Source organism: Myiozetetes cayanensis, unplaced genomic scaffold, assembly GCF_022539395.1.
Source record: "Myiozetetes cayanensis isolate MyiCay16 unplaced genomic scaffold, myiCay2020 scf26, whole genome shotgun sequence".
In the NCBI taxonomy this organism is placed as follows: domain Eukaryota; kingdom Metazoa; phylum Chordata; class Aves; order Passeriformes; family Tyrannidae; genus Myiozetetes; species Myiozetetes cayanensis.
In genome coordinates, this window is record NW_026087477.1 from 6,524,164 (window position 1) to 6,545,360 (window position 21,197).

The following is a 21,197-nucleotide window of genomic DNA, read 5'->3' on the forward strand; positions in this document are numbered from 1 at the left end:
GCAAAGTCCCTCTCCAATAAGGTCCCTCTCCACATGACACACCTTGTCATACGTTCCCTTCTTCAGGATCTTCTCTGGCTTGTTACAAGACTCTGGGCTTTTCCTTCCAGATGCCTGAAGGTAAAAACAAAAACCCAACATTAGGGACCAAAATCAGCTCAGACACCAGGGTGGTGTCACAGCTTGGGCACAGAGCACTGAACAGGGAGAAATTACCTGTCTGAGGACAGTGAAACAGGGAAAGTTTGGTTCAAGAGAGAACTAACAGTGCAGGAAGCAGGAGGGGTGGAGGGCAGGGCTGTGTGGGGAGGTGGATGCCATACCTTGTTGTTTGCTGGGGGCAGTTTCTGCCCAGGGGGCGGCTCTCGGCTGGGCGGGCAGGAGTCGGCGCTGTTGTCACTGTCACTGTCACTGAGGCTCAGTCTGGAAAACCACCAGCAGAGAATGAGCATCCCCAGGGAATGGGAACCTCACCCAGCTGCCACCTGAACCACACAGAGCTTCTCTATCATTCTCTTATTATCATTCTTTATTATTTTCTACTTTATCACAGACTGCTCCATTGTCTGGGAGAATCAGTCACTCTGTGATTCCAAGAATCCCAGTTTTCCCAGCTGATGTCACCTCCCATTCCCTGGGCAGGCAGAGCAGGGAGTTTTAGTTACATTACAGCCAATAGTTCAACTCTGACATACACAGATTCCCTAGAACAATTGAGCACCACCTGATTTTCACAAACACCAACTGTTCCTTTCAGGAATTCATCCCAAGATCACCCAGTACCAGCACAGGAGGCTCAGCAACACTGAGGACAAAAATGCCCTTAGTGTTGCTGGTGTGACCTTTGAGATTTCCTATTTATTCTCCTTCTTCTTGTGGCCCTACAGACGTACCAAGAAGGATGAAATTTAACTATTTGCAGGGACAGGAGAAGGAAACAGCTGTAGCTGAGTCCCAGAGGAGGGGAGCAGAACTGTCAGTACCACATGGAGGGCACAGACTGACTCCTCTGCTGTGTCTGTCACCAGCAGCCACAGCAGCACACACTTGTCTAATCCCTGCAGATCAAAGGTGTCACACTCCATTCAGCTCAGCAGAGATCTGAGGGTCACAATTAGGTGACTGAAGGGACTCACTCACCAGCAGCTGCCACCCCAGCCCAGCCCAGCCCTTCCCAGTGCCTTCCCCTCTTTGAGCTCCTCACCCCGCTCAGTTCTCACCAACCCTGTGTCCCCACCCCGTGCTAAGTGACCACACATCTGCCCTCCCTGCCTCCCCTCTCACACACAGCCCCAGCCCTTTGATCCCTCCCTCCAAAAATACCAAAACACAAGAGGGCAAAGAGCCAAACAAACATCTTTCTTCCGGATTTGTTACCACCTGGAATCCCGGCTGACGGGGTTTGCTTTGACTGCTGCCTCCTCCCCAGAGGAACTGTCGTCATCATCCGACTCCTCCGACTGCAGATCCTCCACCATGGAGCGCAGGGGGCCTGGGGGCACAGGGGAGACAGGAATTCAGCACGTGGAGCAGCTCCATCCCAGCTCCAAGCTGGGATAATTGCTGAGATACAGCCCGATTTCCCAGGGAGATTCCCCTGGTTTCACTGCTTTGCACAAAGCTGTGGGTGAAGGACACCAACAGAGAGCTGAGAAACTTCACAGCTCCCTCCTCCCAAATCCTCCCACTCCCTTCCCAAATGAAAACAAAAGGATACATTTTTTTCATGTGTTTGGGGCTGATTTAAATGCCACTTGAGACAGTATTTGTAGCAACAGAGCTTTTGTTACAGTTAGAACAGTTACTATTGCCACAGTTTATCTCTCTGGGTTATCAGTGGAGGAATCTGAGAATGGAGCTGTTCCACACTTGCAAAGTGATGAATGGCACATTTATAATTTTTAATAAAACATAGATGAGGTTGGAGAACTGTTCTGGTGACTTTACAGATCAGGCAGCAGCAACACATTTATAAACCGAGGCAGAAACCAAAGCCAACAAGGAAAGAACCAAATCCTCAGGGATTCCCTACTCATAAATTAGCTGCCAAAAGAGAGAAATACTTGTTCATGATTATGTTGTGACATTATTGCCTTTTCTTGCTGAAGCATCACAGCTCCAACACGTGGCTGCATGCAAGGAACTGTGTGAACCTTACAGAGAGCACTGGGAAAGCAGATTGAATTCTCTTGAGCCTTTTAAGGTTATGCAAGGGAGGTTTTTAACAAATTGTTATTTCTTGCAACACACCTTGACTGTGGTTCTGAGATGGCTCGAAATCAGAGTCAGAGCTGGAGTCGGAGCTGGAGCTGGAGTTGGAAGGGCTGGACTGGACAGACTTAACCCCCCATAAAAGGGAAAAAAAAGAAAAAGAATCTTAATCTTTCTAATCCAGAAAACCAGAGCACAAAGTACAGTGAGAATAGGAGAATGTGAGCGCTCTACAAAGTCACACAGCACTGAATGCAGCTTTTGCAGATTACAGAAAACATACAAAGTGGGAGGGGGATAAAAACAACATTTATGAAAGTTTGGCAGGATGCAGCTCAGCACTCCTGGGAGCAGCATCAAGGGCTCCCACCAAAACCCTGCAAGCCACCAGTTCCAAATACCCTCAAGTGATGAAATGCAGCAGCTGAAAAACGTTTAAGTGAAAACCCCTTACTTTGAAGTGAGAAGATGACCAGCACACAACCCAGAACAGTTATCAAAGCCCTCTTAAAAAGTGTATTTACTGTACCCACCAACTTTCCTCTGAAGACCTTGGACTGGTCACTGAATGTGGAGTCACAGCCATGGAATGGTTTGGGTTGAAAGGGACCTTAAAAATCATCTTGTTCCACCCCCTGCCACGGGCAGGGACACCTTCCACTATCCCAGATTGCTCCAAGCCCCATCCAACCTGGCCTTGGACACTCCCAGGGATGGGGCAGCCACAGCTGCTCTGGGTAACCTGTGCCAGGGCCTGCCCACCCTCACCAGCCAAGAATTCCTTCCCAATATCCCATCTATCCCTACTCTCTGTCACTTTGAAGCCATTCCCCCTTGTCCTGTCACTCCAAACACTGGTAAATAATCTCTTTCCACCTTCCTCAAGGTTCCCTTCAGGGACTGGAAGGCCACAGTTAGGTCAGCCCAAAGCCTTCTCCTCTCCAGGCTGGACAATCCCAGTTCTCTCACCTTTCCTCATAGACAGGAAGAGATTCCATTCCTAACCAGCTCAATTGACTCCCAAAATTAGTTCTGAATTATTATTATTATTATTATTATTATTATTATTATACTCTCAACCCTGTTGCTTTTACACCAATTTCAAATTTGACTGTAAAAAACGTAACAGTGAACCCTTGTGAACCCAACTCCTCTGCCAGCACCGGGCAGAAATGCCAGGAGGAGGGAAGGAAGAGGAAAATGAACTATGGATAACAGCAGCATCCAGACAGGGAGTTGGGGTGCTCCGCGTGCCGTTAATCATAAATCAATATTAAATCAATGTACAGCGACCACCTGCGCTACCTTGAAGGGCCGCCAGGGGACAGCAGAGGCCACGGCAATGCCTTCAGCCCCAAAACGGCTCTAAAATCCCTTAAAAGTGTGGGGGGAGTTGGTACTTATCAGGTTCTAAAGATTCTCAATGTAATGTAATATCTTGCCTCTTTTTTTTTTAAGTAATTCCATGGAAATCAGCGTTTTAATTTCACTGCTTCATTCCCAGGAATCTGTCTGTTACTTCCACTAGCAAACCCTGATTCCTGGAAGAACCACACGCTCTCACTGATCAATCAACTTATCCCAGGAAAGGTTAATGCTATAAAAACAACGTGAAAGGTAGAAAGAGGCACATCAGTAACTCTGGGCATTAATAAGTGGAAGTGGCAGCAGGACTTTCTATCCCAATACCAGCCTTCCCTGTAATTTATCCCAGAATCATTTATGTTGGAAGAGACCTCCAAGGTTATCCAGTCCCACCTGTGACTGATCCCTGCTGCCACACTATCACCCAAGCACTGGTAAGAGTTTTGTTTATTCCCCCGTAAAAAGAGGGGGAAATGTGCCAAAAAGGCTATTACAACCCTTGGGAATGGTTCAGGAGCAAAGGAGAATAATTTAATAATTCCCATATCAGATCTACTGGCACATTGCAGCAACACTGGTTGTTCTAAGAAATTACAGTGTGAGAGCAGAAAGAACAGGTTGCCCAGAGAAGCTGTGGCTGCCCCTGAATCCCTGGAAGTGTCCAAGGCCAGGCTGGCTGGATGGTGCTTGGAGCACCCTGGGCTAGTGGAAGGTGTCCCTGCCCATGGCAGGGGATGGAATGGGATGAGCTTTAAGGTCCCTCCCAACCCAAACCATCCTGGGATTCTGTGAATATGTTTGAGCTAAGGCAGCACAGCTCCTGTGTCTGACCACAATCTGCAGGTCTTCCCTTAAAATGATTTCACAGGATGCATGAAGCAGAAGTTGGAAGTTTTAAGGACCCTGTTTCTCCTTTTTGCCTTTAACCCCATGAGCTCTTTCAGGCACTGGGGAGGATCCAGCTGGACATGCTCCGTGTGCTGTGACTGTCACCGGGATGTGACAAAAGCACCCGCCGACAATGGGAAAAAAGCAATCCTGCCTCACATCCCAGCCTCTCCCTTTTGTCAGCGTTCAGGCAGCCAAGCAGGAGGCCACTTCAGGGAACTGGACTTGATAGGGGAAGGAAAAAAAAAGGGATAAAAAAAAAAAAAAGAGAAAGGACAAGTAAACGCTGAAAAAAGGTTGAAATGGCAGGAGAAATTCCTTTATACCGCTGCACACCCCAGAGCACAAATGGAAGCAAGGCTGTTCCTAAAGATGTCAACCTGGAGCCTCCGTGGAGCTGCAGCCTCAGAGGGTGTTGCACAATCCCTTGGCTGCAGCAGCAAAGCTGATTTAAGAGTTTCTGGGCCCTGCTCCACCTCCAGCTGCTCCTTCGCTCCAGTGGCTCCACACACGGCTCGGCTGTGCCAGGACAAACCCCGGAGCAAAACGGCAGCACCGGGAGCGAGGAGAACCCCCAGGGTGGGAAAGGAGCTCCAAGAGGCTGCTCTTATGCAGTTGTGCCCCCGAGCTTCAGTTCCACAGAATCCCAAGCAGCTCTGACCGTGACTCCAAGCATTCCTGCCCTCCTGTGCCGGGCCAGCACTCCAGTCCCTCTGTCCAGCATCCAACAGGAGCTGGTGCAGGGGAGGACACGGAGGCACAGGGAGCTCAGGGGGCCAGGACAGGGCTGTGGACCCAGAGCCACTTGTTGTGGTTTCCTGGGATGCTCTGAGCAGCACTATCAGCTTTCAGCTGCCTGGGGTCACGAGGGGATGGATGACACCTACGGAATAATGAAGCACAGGACGCTCAGGGATCAGCAGAGCACAGGGAGGGCCCTGTATCTGCAACTGGAAAGAGGGGTTTGCACTTCAGGTACAAAGCTAAAAGTGGAGAGGAGCTGCCTCTTCTAATTCCCAACCTACACATTTCATCCATTTGGGAAATAAAACCCTAAAATCCCACGGTGGTTTGGGTTAAAAGGGACCTTCAGGTTCATCTCATTCCACCCCCTGCCATGAGCAGGGGCACCTCCCACCAGACCAGGTTGCTCCAAGCCCAACCTGGCCTGGAACACTTCCAGGGTTGTTATTTGTCTGCAGAATAACTGGAATTAACACTTCCCCAATAAACTCTTCTACTGGGAATCCTGCAGAAAAAAAACACCTCTTCCTGATATAAACACATCAATACTTGCTGCATCTCAGTGCTGACTACATCCTAATACAAATTGTCCCTACAAGATTTATGCCAGTAAAGCAAATCTTTCTAAAAGTGGTCAGGAGGAAGCAGTTCCAAAATTCCAATGACATTATCCTGTGAATCCTATTACAAGATACATGGTTTCTTTGTAGCAAATATTAAATATACAAGCAAAAAGAGTTTGGATTTAAGTTGTGTCTTTCCCCTCCTACATTTTTTTTTTTGCCTTCTTTTGGAAAATATTTTCTAGAAGACAGAGGATGAGGAATGTTCTCAGTTGTAAAAAGGAAAAAAATATTTAGACAGCTTTTAAAAATAGTAGCACAAGAACATAATTTGTTTTATGTTTTTACAACACAATTTATTTAGGTTTGGTGGCATGTGGTTGTATTTTGAGCTTCAGCCAATAGCACATTTCTTACAGGCCATGTCAGGAAGAGGGGCTTTATTTACATTTTAACACTGTTGGGTACAAAAATGGAATGATTTCCTCCTTTTCTGAACTAAGACCACATTCAAAAACATTATGTTATCAGAAGCAGGTAGAAAGTCTCCATATCTACTGTAGCTCTGTAAATGTCACTGCAAGGGATGAATGAGGGATGAACTCTGACTTTTAGGTAATTCTGCCTGCAGATAAATCTAAATAAAAGCATGTACCTGAAACAGGAGGTAAAGCAGGTAGGGGGAATGATTAATACTGACAGGATTCTGCAGAGGGAGTTTGATTTGAGGTACAACCCAGCCTAAGTATTTACCAACCTGCTTCTCTACCTCCTCTGAGAGAATATTTTTAACATCCCTTTCAGGCAGGGATTTGAACAGCACCTTCCCAAATTCTGCTAAAGGATAAATCCCTCCTCACCTCTGACTTGAAAGAAGTTTCATCCTCTGAATTCGACTCCTCCATTTCCACGGGCTTTTTGATCTCCTTGGCCTCGCTCTCGGATTTTACCTTCTCCACTTTGGCATTCATCTTCTCCTTGGTTTGCTTCTTCTCCGGATATGAGGAAGACGAGGTTCTGGGCGATGTCCCCAGGATGTTCTTCACCCCTTTGGAGCTACTCTTTTTTTGTTTTTTGGCACTAGGCTTTGGTGACTCCACGTTGGAGGGCCTCTTGCTGGAAGACTTTAACTCCGGCTGCGGCCCCCCCTTCGGAGAAGTGTTCTCCAGTTTGGTCTCCTTCACGGCCAGTTTTGGTTCCTTGAAAGCAGCTTTTGGAGGTGCCTTCTCCTCCTTAGGCAGTTTGTTCTCAGTTGGTTTTCTGGAGGAGTCCTTCAGAGGCTTGTTTTGTTCTCTCTCCAGGTCTTTGGAGGAGTTTTTGCTCTCAGAGTCTTTCCTGGGCCTCTCTCTGTGCTCCTTGGTGACTTTGTGTGGTTTGGATGCTTTGCTGCTTTCCTTGTTTGCATCCTAAAATTCAGCAACAGAAAACATGCAAGCTGGATATGAAACTCTGCACAGAAGGATAAAACACATCCTCATAAATCACATGGAAATGGTTGTTTCCTGCAGAAATCCACCCACTGATCCCTGCAGTGCTTCTCTACCTCCCAGGTTAACATCTACACTTCTCCAAAGCTGATGGACACAAAGGGACAATGGAAACTTTAACATGGTCCTGTTCCTTTCCAGGATCTACAAAAGGTCTAGAAACACCTGAGGATGTTTAGTTCAGATTTAATCTGAATGCAAACACACATGAACCTCTGAGGGAAACCTGGAGGAAGGGAGCAGGAAAAATTGTCTCTTTAGCTACTGGCAATTTTCACCAAGGCTCATGTCAGAGCCCTTCATTTCTCTGCTGTCTCCTGTGTTTCCTAATCCTTCAGCCCTGACCAAAATTAAATCAGCCACTAACAGGTAAGTCATCTTCACTCTGTTTCATAACATCAGAAAGCAGGGCTGAAGTGCCAGAGAAGTGTTCAGAGCCCCAAAAGAACATGGATATCAGAATTGAATTACAGCGTAAAATGAATTGTTGTTAATATCTGTGACTGCCCAGGCTGATAAAGTGCATGTAGTCTGTTCCAAAACACCATTGCCTGGGGATTGTTTCTCCCATGTAGAATTACACAAAAATAGCTTCAGTACACAAGTAAAAAAAAAAAGCAAACTTCAGGTTCTTCAGAAGGCTCAGGAACTGGCTGCTGCTGGGTGCAAACAATCCCATCTGGAAATCACCAGTTTGACCAAGTGCAGCATATTTCACGTTCTTTATTTACAGCACTGCCCTGAGCAGTTGTAAGGACAAGGGAAGGGCTGACTCTCCTCTCAGCCTTTCTGCAAAGAAATGCAGGCACTCAGAGCAGGGCTGGAGGTGGCAGGCAGCAAAACATCCACACAATTCATCCTCAGCACCAGCGATACGATCAGAGAGGATTTCATCCACCTTTATCTGCTACAGCAGATCAAGAGGAAGGTCCAATTCGCCAAAAATTCCCAGCCTTGGACGTGTCATTTTCTTTTCAAAACTTCCCTGGAGAGAAGTCTATCAAATCAACAAAAGCCTCCTAAATTATGGTAAGTTCCAGACCACTGGCTGCTGAACTGCAGAGTGACAAGAAGGTTTCAGAATTGGAAGCAGCCAGAAACAGCTGCTAAACAAGCTCTCAGCTGCAAGCCCTGAAAGACTTTTTCACCTCAGGGTGACCCAAAAGTGTGCTTGCACTGACCTTTGACCCATGGGAGGGTTTGGTCTTCTTGGGATCAGAGAAGGCAGAGAGAGGTATCGTGGGTAACATTGGATAGTCAGGACTTGGCCTTGAAACAGTTTCTGCTCCTTCTGGCATTACCATTACCTGGGGATAAAGAGGAGAGAAATTATGTCTGAGGAAAGTCTCACGGACTATTAACTATTAACACATGATTATGTTAAGCCTCTTGCTCAATTAACACACCATTACTCATCTTTTGAAGGGTTTTCCCCCGCCCTCCCCTGCTTAAAGGCCATAAAAAGATATTGTCTATGGAATGCTCACTTTCAAGGCAACTCCTCAAAGAGAGCATATTAAACCCACCAAAAATGAAAGGCAACATGCAATATCGAGTTGCCTTTCCCAAAGGGAATGCCAATATTCTGAGCACAGGGAAGGCAATAAAGCTCTGGACAAGGACTGTGTGTTCTGTTGTAAATGCTTTTACCCTGAAAAAGGGTAGTGAGATAAATCTGGAAGGAATGAGCAAGACTTCATTGGTTTAGGGGAAGCTGAATCCAGGGGAAAAAAGAAAAATAAAAGAGCAGAGCTTGTGTCTCATGCTTGACAAAGGTCTTAACACCAAGCACTGAGCTCCACAGAATAATTCCCTTCTCACCTCCCCTATACTGTCAGAACAATTCTGTGGAAAATTTCCACGAGATAAACAGCATCAAAAGTGTCTCACAGTTGAAATACCTCAGTACACAAGGAATAAAGTAATTACTGTGAAAATCCTAGAAAGCAGATGATGTTTCAGCCCTCCTAGGGCTGAGAAATGAGCACCTTTCCCTGTGCCCAGTACAGAGAAGCACTGGAACAGCTGGAATACCTGAAGCTCCTGAGATCTACTACTGACCATCTTCCCCACAAACCTTCTGACCTTTCCAGAAGAAAATTCTGTCATCAATTGAGACCATCCTGAATAAAATCCTTGAACAGAACACTGTGCATTACTGCATAAGGGGGTATCTCAGAATACAGTCAGAATTATGGAGTGGTTTGGGTTGGAAGGGACACCTTTCAATAGACCAGGTTGCTCCAAGCCCAGTCCAACCTGGCCTTGACATCCTCTGGCTGGTTAAAAACTTCATGCACTTTGTGGTTTGCATTGATTTGCTCAGATTTGTAGTTTTTTGAGGATTATCCTTTAGTCTATCACTGCATGTTACTTCCCCAGAGGTAAGAGTTCATCCACTGCAGGAACTCATATCTTATTGTGCCTTCAAGGGTAAAGCTATTTTTATCTCCCACACCTGTTTTCACTTTATATTCTAATATTTTTCATTAATTTTTTATTATCTAAGCCACAAGTAGCTGATCCCAGGCTTAGAGGACATTTATTGACCAGGAAGCACTAACTATTAAGCTAAACAAAATGAGCAAGGAATAGGCTGGAAGTCTCTCCCTTTCCTGGAGCTTTTCTGTCCTGATCCACCTCCTGGCACCAGGAAGGCCCCAGATAACTGATGGCCAGCCTGCACCACCCACAGCAGATCTCCATTTCCAGAGGGGTTTTAAGTGCTTTGATATTAATGGTCACATTTAAATTGAAAAATGAAGAGTCACCAATCACACCAGCAAAGGGTTTGTTCTGCTCCAAGGGCTGCAGTTGTATAACCAGGAGTGAAAGCTGGCTGGGTCATCCTTTAGAGGAACACAGAAAACTGCTTGAAGCCTGGAAATGAAACCTCAGAGCAAAACAAGCATTTTTAGCAGAACCTCTCAGGATCCCAAATCCCTCTGGCACTTACCCCTCCAGCCTTAATGAGTTTGCGCCTGAATTCCTTGGTGGGGTTGTTGAAAGTCAGTTTCTCACAACGAAGATGGTTCACAGGGGGGTTTCCCTCCAAATTTAGGAACAGGTCATACGTGAAACAAACCTTTTTCGGCTCCTCCTAAAAACAAGAAAGACTTTTGGGAGACCGGAAGGAGTTTTGGCAAGCACAGCAAGGCTGAGGATGCAAACAGTCACTCCTGAAAATCCCAAATAAACCACTGAGTGTTGTATTCGTGGAGTTTTTCATCATGAGATCAGAGAGCTGGAAATTAAACTATTTGTGCCTGAAGTTAACGCAGCGTTCAGCAGGAACTCAGGCATGAAGCTTCCCACTGCAAAAGCAACACACAGGCAGGAATTCTGAGTGAAAATTGTCTATTTAAAGCTGTTCTCAAGCCTTCCCCGAAAAGCAGATTCACAAGCTCTACCTACTATTCTGTTTTCCCCAAAATTCAAATCCTATCTCCTTTGGGAAGCAACTTTTAAGTACCAATATTAAGAAAAGCATAATCCCCTTTTTTTTTTTTTTTTTTTTTTTTAAGAGAAGGAACAACTTCTGAACTCCTGGGATCTCTGTGGGTACGAGAGAAGATTAAAACGCGACGGGCAAAAAAAGATGACTTGGTCTGCAAAATCCTTTTCAATATGCATATTGCAGAGGCTGAATGGGAAGATATCCCAGGCTTTTGAACTTTCCAAGGGCACTTTCACCCAAGCAATGCCGAGTTTTTTTGTATGCACGTTGGGGGATCATCTGCGCCTCACTGCCTCTGTTCCACCTGCTGCATCCGCAGCACAGAATGGAACAAACCTCCTCCTTTTTTTTTATTTCCTAACCCTCCCTTGCTCCTGAGCTTGCAAATATTGCAGGCTGCTGGTGTGTTAGAAATACCCACAGGACTCTGCCTGGTGTTCTCTTGTAATTCCAGCTTGGAAAGTCAATGTGGCAAGAGGGACTCTCCCGCAAAGCCCGGCAGTGCCCTCTCCGGGTTTCCGTGAATGCTTCCCACGTGCCTCGTTCACTGCGCAACACCAAGCAGCTGCACGGCAGCCTTTTTCCAGAATTCATATCCAGCAGCTCGATTTCCTGGTGCAGTTGCATTGTTGGATGGGAACAGATGCCGCAGGCTCCCGGCCCGAGCTCCATTAGATTTGCTGAAAATAGGTTGGAGCGTCAAACGGCTTCGGACCACCCCTGATTCCTGATTCCTGCTGTTTGCTGCGCTGCAGAGGCCATTTCTTGGACAAACTACACCTCTCCTAATACAAAGGGTGGTAACTACACCTGATTTACATCAAAATCAGCGCCCTGAGCTTGGCAGGGAGTCAAGGTTAGGCCTAACCCCCAAACAGGTATCCAGTCTCAGATTAACATGCTGCCAACACCAGGGTCTTCAGAGCCTCTCCTGGGACAGTCCTGAAGAACCCAGGCCCTCCCAAAAGGGCTCAGTGGCCACTAAAACAGAAAAATGGGAAGAAAAAGAAAAAAAATCCTTACAAAATCCATTGCCCTGTGGTTTCCCTCCCTTCCATGACCGTCCTCATTAGCAGAATCATTAGCGAGCTCTGCGTGTGCGCTCGCTGCAGTTCAAACAGCAGCTGCACAGGGTCCCTCAAAGTCTAATAAACTGAAATGAAGGATGAACAGAAACCCAAATGTGGCCTAATAATGGTTTGTGAAATGCTTTTCCTGGTTTACAAGAGTAAATAGATCTTGGATAGATTGGCAAAGGCAGGCTTTGGTCAAAAGCTGTTTCGCCAGCCCATTACCAGCTCTGCTTTGTCATTTGTTTGTTTTCTGAGCAGGGCAGAGGCTGCAGATTCCTCTCCCTCTCACCTCAGGTATCCCATTTCTTGTATAGACTCACCACAGAAGCACCCAAATATTTCTCATGTCTCTGTTGAATTTTTCTAAAATCAAGGTGGTTTTAGAACGTGATTTTTTTTCCAACTCCTGCCCTGGGAAGGAGCCCCAGCCAAGTGCCCTAATCATTAAAATCCCCTTTGTATCCCCCAGGCCATGAGGAGCCCCTCAACCCCCCCCCAAGTGAATAATTAAGATTACAGCACTCCTAAAAGAGCCACCACAAAAGTCTCAAAGCAAAAAGCTGCAAATAAACATTCTTTCCTTTACTGCCCTCGCTGCCCAGCTAATGATTACAGCTCAAGCCACTCCAAAGCTTAATCCATCCGGTCCTCCCTAAAAGGTTCTTCCCTCCAAACAACCATCAATGAGGGGGAAAGGAGGGGGAAGACCAAGAGAAATCTCTCTCAATTGACCCGGACCTACCCATCTCCTAACTTCAAATGGAAAGCCAGGCTTGAATCCACAATGCCACACTTCAAAGCCTTTCTAAATACTGTGCTGAGATCCACAAATCCTGCTGCTTGGGGCTGTAACCCGGTGTAGGTGCTTTCTCACCCTGCAAACTTTGGTCCAGACAGTCCTACAGCATCACTTTACCTGCTCCTGCTTGAGCAGCAGCTACACACACAAGCCAGGATTTACACTTAGATGATTCCACCTTCTGAGATTCAACCCTTGACATCAACCAGTAAAACTGAACAGGGAGAGCCTTAATTCCTCTGGGTGTTTTGTTGTTCCCTGAAGGGCCTCACTCCCAAGAGGAGCTTTAAAAAGGATGGATCACCTGCATTTCTAACTGGGTAGATATCAGCCATTCAGATTTAAAATCCAGTGGCCAATTTGGACATGAAATGGTTAAGCTGGTACAGAGAGGGTGGGGATATCTCAGAACCTCCCTTTGCATCTGCCCCTTAAATCTCAGGATGCCAGGGAAGTAAACTACAGAGTGTGGATCACAAAGCCAGGGCCAAGCTTTTATTTGCAGCTGCTGTAAACTTCCCTTCATCCCGAGAATCCCCCTATTCCACCTCCAATCTCCCAAGCAGGGTACATTAGGTTTTATTTTTACTGCTTCCTGTCTGCAGCGACCGCCACTGTGCTGTTACCAGAGCACTGAACTGCTTTATTTTCCCTTTGAGTTCCCAAGTAATGGGTTAAAGTTCTTTTGGCACTTTTTCTTCGTGAAGAGGAGGAATTTTTCAAAGTCTTTTGTGAAAATTTCCTTGTCTTGTTTTTAAGGCAGGGTGTGCCCTTTGCCACTTAACACAAATCAAAAGGATTTCACTGGTAGTGTGCGCATAAAGCTCATAAATCACTTTTAGAAAGCCATAAAACAAAATTATCTTAAAAAAAAAAATAAAAATCTAGCACACCAAGGAAGCAGGCTCATGGTTATTCAATAACTATAACATCTAACACCACTTCCCTTTCGCCATAGATCCAGCCTGACAGAGTCATTTATCCGGAACGTCTGGAGAAATGAAACCCCCTTCCCAGGCTCGTCCAACCCGTCTGACTGGTCTCTGACTGCTCCTCCACCCGCTTCCAGACGGGACATTTAAAAGTGAATAGCCCAAGAGTCAGTTTTTGAAGCAAGTGGCCTTGTGTTCCACTCAGGAGACCATGAACCACCTTTATCTTTCCTGGGATTCTTCGGTGAAATAACACGGAACAGCAGGCTGGACCCTCCCCGCATCAGGAATAATTCTCCGTTTGAAAATTAGGTTTTCCTGATATATTTTTGTACTCTCTGCTCCAAGACAAGCATTTAATAATCTCCTAACTCTCACAAATAGGTGATATGATGCTGCTTGGCTGGTAAACCTACCGTGTTTGCAAACTCATCCTTGCCAGGCACTACAAATTCATATAATAAAAATTTATATAATAATCTATTTATATATATATTTATACATAAATATATGTTTTATATTATATGTAATACCGATATCTATATGTATATATTTTATATATCTTTTTATATCTCTTAAATATACATCTTATATATACTGTATATAAATATACACATATATATGTATATATAGATACATGTATAAGATACACACAGAGACATATATATATATTTATACACACACACACATTTTCAGCATATGGATGACTGGCTACTGAAACACAGCCCAAGGAGGGTTTTGGCCAGGAAAGCCCAGCTTAGATAAAGGAATGGCTAAACCAATCATACATATTAATTTCTGACAGGAAAAGGTGGCTTCTCAGCAGCAGCACAAAAGGGCTGCAGGTTTGGTAGGGAATGCAGAATAGACCTGAAAAATGGGAGCAACAAATGCTTCCCTTGAAGGCCAGACAAAATGACAAGTTTTACTCCTCTGTCCACAACTTTCAGCAACGCTGAGTGAACCCCAGCAGGTTAAAGCTGCTCCTCCTTTCCTCAGAGCTGTGCAGACCCTGCCCCAGGAACAGCAACAGGTGTAAAATCAAACATCTCGTGCAAACACAGGCTCTCCAACCTTCCCTGGGAGCATTTCCCAGGCCAGTTCTTACTACAACCTTCCCTGGGAGCGTTTCCCAGGCCAATCCCTTCCTGATGGCACAGTCCTGACACCAGTTGTAGCTGATCTTGTTTCACTCCCCTGCCATATGTGCAGCCCACCTACAACGTCTCCACCGAGTTCCTGCCCTGAGACACAAACAATGTTTCCCTTCTCCAATATTTCTCTGTTTGTTTTCTGTATCACAGCCTGTAAATGTTGCAGAAGGGGGTAAAATATGCATGTTTTTCTCTTGAACCCCACTGGAAGAAAAAAAAAAAAAATCAAAAGGATTTCTTTGCTTTCTCTGCTTATCTCCTCCTCACTAATAGGAAAAGCCCAAGTTCCGTGTATCCATTATGTAAATCCTGGAAAGGCTTTTATCTCCAGCACTAAAACTGGGAGGTAGCATCTTTAAAGAGACTTTAATACAGCATCTTATCCATGTTGCATTAATATCATCTGCCTTGTATCAGGGTAACGTGAAAATACACTAGACCTTTAGCTTTGTTGGGGGGGGATTGATCTAATTTGATTAGGATGCAAAAAAAAAAAAAAAAAAGGCACAGGGGATGAATACCAAAGTCAGACCTCTATCACAGCCTCCAGATCTCAACATGTACCACTGTAAGAGATTTATTTAGAGACAACAATGAAAAAAAAAAAAAAAAAAAAGCCTCCAGACTGTTGAAATTGAGGGGGAGAGGGAAGGGGAAGAGCAGGAGAAAAACAGCGCCGAGCATTTGTTGTACCCGGTTTGTATCGATTCGAGCAGCAGAAGCCACTAACAGCAGCCCTCGTTACAGGAACACAAAGGATTTCACCACAAAAATAGCACGCTAACATTTCCAGTCCAAATGATCCGCTGTCATTAGTCAACTCTGCTTTCAAGAGCTTTATCAATCAACCTGCTGAGCCCCTGCCATTTGTTTTTCGGGATCGGTTACAGCAGCGGAGGCTCGGGCGGTGTTAAATGAGTCCCGTGGCCACACAGCCCACTCAGCCCCACGGACTGCCCAGGCTCACACCAATATTCACAATTTATAATCTGTGCTCCAACTGCCAAGGCTGAGAAAGCACCTACTTAGGGAGGTACTGAAGTGCAGCACAGGAAGGACAAACACAAGCCAACGACACTCGTGGAGGATAAAAACAGGCTCTTACACCTTTTTTACACTCTGCTGACACTTCCCTGTCTGACAGAAAGGCACCAAAAGCTTCAGGGGGGGCCAAGAGAACCGACTCTGCTGCTCCAAACACACAACAACAATAAGAGGGTACTCCAACACGAAGAGTTAATGGGTAATTTTATGTCAAGTTGCTTAAAAAAAAATCCCTGATGAAGCTCATTAAAACCATTCTTAAAACTGTTCCTTCACAAAGCACAGGTCAGTGTTTCTGCAGGATTTACCAGTCCAATAACAAATCAGCACAGGGAAAGGAAATGGCCAAGAAAGGAGGCTTAAACTGTGAGGAAAAAAAACCAAACATTTCAGCCAACCACGTCAAAGATCAAGGTCCACAGATTAGTTCACTCCCTCTTTAAATCCTTTCTCTTCTCACCTTTACAAAGCTAAACACGCATCGATAAACAAATCCCAAAGCCTCTGTAACTCTGGTTTCAACCCAGGACACACAGCAACAAAAACGTGTCAGAATGTGGGAGCATATGGCCACAACACCCCCCCACCTCCAAACAGCCTTTTCCCTCCAGTCCCAGGATCAATCCATAACATCTACTTGAAGGGAGTTGCTCGAGGATGAGCCCCAAATGCTGTAATCAATTCAGAACAATATCTGCTCCACACACACCAGCTGATCCCCACCAGTGTCAACAGGTTTACGCAGATCAGAGTGAACACGTGGTCTTGAAGTGCTGAAGACTTTGATTTATTTGGTGCTTTAACACCACGCTCTTTAATTCAGGAGAACACAGCCTGCATCCCAAGCCTTTGCCACTTCTCCTCCTCTTTCCCTATCTTTTTAATTTTTGCTATATCCCAGTCTCTGCATTTTTATCTTTGCAGAAGATACATTTCCTTCAGCTCCACTTACTGAAAATAATCATGGCTCTTAAAATTCCAAGTGGGCAGTGGTGGATACAGGAGCCCAATTCCTCATATAAAGTCCTGGAATATTCTGAGTTGGAAGGGACCCACAAGGATCAGTCAGTCCAACTCCTGGCCCTGCCCAGGACACCCCAACAATCCCTCCCTGTCCCTCAGAGCGTTGTCCAAACGCTCCTGGAGCTCTGGCAGCCTTGGGGCCGTGCCCACTGCCCTGGGGAGCCTGGGCAGTGCCCACCACCCTCTGGGGGAAGAACCTTTCCCTGGGATCCATCCCAACCCCCCTGGCACAGCTCCAGGGGGGGTTCTTGTCACTCATCACCACCATCAGCAGCAGCTTCTGAGTTTCCAGCAGTCTCAACTTCACGGTTGAATCTGGGAAGATGTCTCTGTTCCAACCATGTGCTGCAAAATGGAACCTGTTCCCTCAACCAGAGCTTGCCCCAATTTAATGCTGCCTGAAACTCCCTAATTAGCAACTTGTCCATCAGCTTAAAAATGGAAAAAGAACTTCCCCATAACACGTGGATCTAAAAAAATAAGGCAGAGATGAACATTTTGAAGATCTGTAGATTTTAAAACAAGTGTGCAAACTAAAACCCGTTCTCCTGTTTATTTGCCATTTGTTTCTGAAGACCAAAATGCCAGAAACAAATTAAATCAACTGCTCCTTCCATTGTTTCCAGGGAGAACAGAGCCCACCTATTTCCCTTATTTATGAAAGCCACCCCTCTGCTCAGAGCAGGGGAACAACTCTGCAGTCACGTGTGTGGAGGAACAATGAGAAGGGATGACCCCAGTGGGTGGGAAACCGAGTTCTAGGCAGAAAATCTGCCAGTTCCATATTCCACCAGGAACGCAGGGATATAAAGGACAGAGGGGAAAAAAAAAATTAAAGAAAACATAGGAATGCAGATGGCAGAGCACCCACAAAAATCCAACACAGAAATGAGAGATCAATGGGGTTGTGAAAGACAAAAGTGTGAGGAAAGACTGGGTGGAGAAAGGAAGGGAAAATAAAAGGTAAGGGTAGAACTAAAATACATTTCACCCCTCACAGTCATTAGAGGCTCCACATATAAGGAATCAGCATGGAGAAGTTCACATTTTTTTGGTCAGGAATGTAAAGGATTTTGAACCTGACTTATGAGAATGTTCAAGAGTTCTCTGATTCCCACCTAAAACCTCAAAAAAGCCACCAAAATTCAAACTACTTTTAAGCTTTTGAGGGGTTTTGGTTGCACTCAAGTTGTAGCTTTCAGCGTTTGTCAAAAAAAGCTGCTTTTATCAACAACTTTCACCCCCCACCCTCTGACTGCCACTTCTTCTCACAGCCTTTTGGCTTCCCCTACCCACCCAAAAAAATAACTTGTGTGCAAAACATTCCCAGGTTCAGGAGACCAGTTTGTCTTCTCGTGGTTCAGTCCCATTATCTGGCTCATTACTCCCACTCCAAGTGGGGTCAGGGCAGCACAGTAGGGCCAAAAAAAAAAAAAAAACCAAACCAAAATGCTAATTATCCACAAAATGACACTGCCAGGAGAGTGCCCTGTGCTGGATTGGGGTGAGAAGGAAATGACAGACAGATTTTTGTGGGAGGTACATGGAAAAAATGATGGGAAGCTAAAGAGAATTAATGATATATATTTTATATGTACATATATATATATAAATATGAGGGGGTGGGTGAGAGCAGAGATTACAGTGATGTGGCTCAATGGTCACATTTTGAGTTTGTTTTATCTAGGTTCCCTCTTAGGGATAATAAGAAAAGCATTATTTTTTTATTTTATTATTTAAGCAGTAATCAAACCCAGAATGCTTCACTATTCCTGTTTAACAAAACAATTTGACTGAAACTGAGGTAATATGAACACAAGAGCCCAATTCCCTGTTTTCATAACCTTCTCCAAGTCCTGCAGCCACGTGACCTCTGTGGTAAGACTAAAAGCAAGCAATAAATCCCAAAATTTAACTTTCATATGCTTGTTGGCAATGCATCTTAAGGCTTCAAACATTTAGTGTTTTCTTTTTGGAAGAGCAGAGAATCAGAACAAGGATATCTTGAACACAGCTCTGAATACTTGTCCTAGATGTGAAAATGTGTGTCTACAAATTTCATACCTGTACAGTTAATTTAACGAGATTGCAAATTAAAAAGTGGATTTTTTTTCATATATGGACAACACAGCGTTTACAAATGTTTACCAGATCAGCGGTTTATGTTTATTTACTTCCATATGTGCACAAAATATTTTAAAATGCTTTAATATTCTGCAAGTGAAAGGAGCTACAAGTGGTACAATCTCTGCTCAGAATCTCTAGGACCATCCACTGTCCTGATATCACCTTTCTGTGCAATTCCATTTCTGCCAAAAGCTTTCTTTTGAAGTCTGGCAGGAGCTTCCAACTCCCAGTTAAATTCTATTTATTAGACTAATAAAAAACACACACATAAAACAGTCACATAATTTAGAGTCTTTCTGTCAGGCAGTTTCAGGCTCTGGCACAGCTCAAAACAATTAGAAGACCAGAAATCAGATTTCTACCTTATTTTTGAAGTGCACTTCAATGGGCATAATGAAGCCAGCGTAGCCAGACTCCTCCACCTTGTAGGGGGGCTCCTTGCACACTGAAAGAGAACAAATAAATGTGAACTTGGAACTCAGCACAACTTCATCTGAGCCAAAAAGGAGCTGCAGGAGGAGAAACGGGCCCCTGAGAGCTCAGGACACAGTTAAAACACTGACCTTTGTGGAGAGAACCACACAGAATAAGATGGTGGCCACAGGCTTAGTCGGGAACACGAAAATCTGTTCTTAGCTCCTCCCATGGAAAGGAAACATAAAACACTCCAGGCCAGAGGCTCTGTGAGATTCTTCCCCCCCTCCCTTTGCAGTGAGATACAATTACATTTCTGGGCTGTTCCACAACAAAGCAAACTGCCCGTTCAAGCTGTCTGGCAAGAAAAGGCCAAAGACCCAAAAGGTGCAACAGCACAGAAAGGTAAAACTGACTTTGATGCCCATGTTTATCATTCCAAACACTACAACGTGCGAGCAAGATGATTATTTTAAACTTGAAACACTCCCCTGCAATCCTCTACCCTCATAATGAGGTAACAGGCTGCTTCCCCCCAAGGTTCACAAACCTGAAGGGCAGGTGAGAGCCCTGCTATTTATTCCACACACAAGGAAACACGAGGAAGGAGGAAGGTGAACCAGTTTGCTGCTAAGGTCAGAGCTGCTTTCTGCAGCAACAGCAATTAGAAAAGTTAATTGCTTCAGAGAAATTAATCTCTGTGTTCCCTGCCTCAGCTGCCCCTGTCCCGCTACCTGGTGTAGCTTCATCTCCTGAATTCCTTCCTATTCTCCACCACTGCATTTCAGGATAGGGATATCCCAACTCTAAGGATTTCAGGATCATTTCTTTGGCCATGATGTAGAAACACACAACAGCTGCCAGATGAAACATGAGACCCACAGAGATGTTCTCCCTCCCAGGAACCGGATGCACTTGCATATAATTTATGCACCACAATACATGTAAATAAAGTCAATTAAGTAATTAGAGGAATTCAGTGCAAATCTTTGGAGTTTCTCATAAGAATTCTGAGTAATTAATATGATTAGGAAACAGTACATCAAACCTAAAAGCACACAAATTATTTTCCTTTAATGTAGATGTTTTATCCTCAGCTCTAAGCACTTCTACCATCATTAAGGTGCTGGAAAGCAGCACTCAAAATTCAACTGTGAGAAAGAGGCATTGCTAAAAATAATAAAAACCTCTAGACTTGCTTTAACTTGAATTTTATGTAAGAACCCTGTCATTTAGAGGGAAAAACCCAAAATCAAAGAGCGGTGCCAATATGGCAGCAGGAATCTCAAGCCTATCTGCCAAGCAGCCTTTGTTCCTCTGCCACTCTATCCTGACAAATTCCAATGATTCCAGGAGCAATCTGCCAGCAGCACGAGCCCACCTTCAGCACCAGGATCTGCTCCAAGTGAGAGGGAACCAGCTGAAGGAACCCTTCAAACAAACCCAGGAATAGGATGCACATGCCACAGCATTTCTGTAAAACCCAAACACACCTTGGGCAAAGGCACGCTGGGCTTAGGAGGGAGCTTAAGGAAGCATTAAAAACCCAGGGATTAGGGAAAAATATCTCTGTGAACGTAGATAATAAAGCAACTGTGTGAGCAAAGGCCATGGTTTCACTCTGCCAGAGGGCAGGGTTAGCTGGGATGTTGGGAAGGAATCCTTCCCTGGGAGGGTGGGCAGGCCCTGGCACAGGTTGCCCAGAGCAGCTGTGGCTGCCTCATCCCTGAAGTGTCCAAGGCCAGGTTGGACAGGGCTTGGAGCAACCTGGGACAGTGGAAGGTGTCCCTGCCCATGGCAGGGGGTGGAACAAGATGGTATTTAAGGTCCATTCCAACCCAAACCACACCATGATTTTATGTACTAGCCCAACACAGTTGTTTGTAATCAATCAAATTACACCAGATGACAGAACT

General features: G+C 45.1%; 1 protein-coding gene across 2 annotated transcripts in view; it reads right to left on the reverse strand.

Moving 5' to 3' along the window:
* MLLT1 (MLLT1 super elongation complex subunit) overlaps window positions 1-21,197 on the reverse strand; it is a 31,932-nt gene that overhangs the window by 5,532 nt on the left and 5,203 nt on the right. The window contains exons 3-10 of one of the 2 annotated variants that reach the window (XM_050321422.1): window positions 19,230-19,312; window positions 10,215-10,358; window positions 8,440-8,565; window positions 6,632-7,177; window positions 2,251-2,338; window positions 1,381-1,492; window positions 324-423; window positions 43-114 (exon numbers count right to left, since the gene is read on the reverse strand). In XM_050321422.1, the coding sequence (XP_050177379.1) occupies window positions 43-114; window positions 324-423; window positions 1,381-1,492; window positions 2,251-2,338; window positions 6,632-7,177; window positions 8,440-8,565; window positions 10,215-10,358; window positions 19,230-19,312 (1,271 nt within the window). Of the gene's footprint in view, window positions 1-42; window positions 115-323; window positions 424-1,380; window positions 1,493-2,250; window positions 2,347-6,630; window positions 7,178-8,439; window positions 8,566-10,214; window positions 10,359-19,229; window positions 19,313-21,197 lie in introns of both variants that reach the window. The other variant, XM_050321420.1, reaches the window with a different exon arrangement.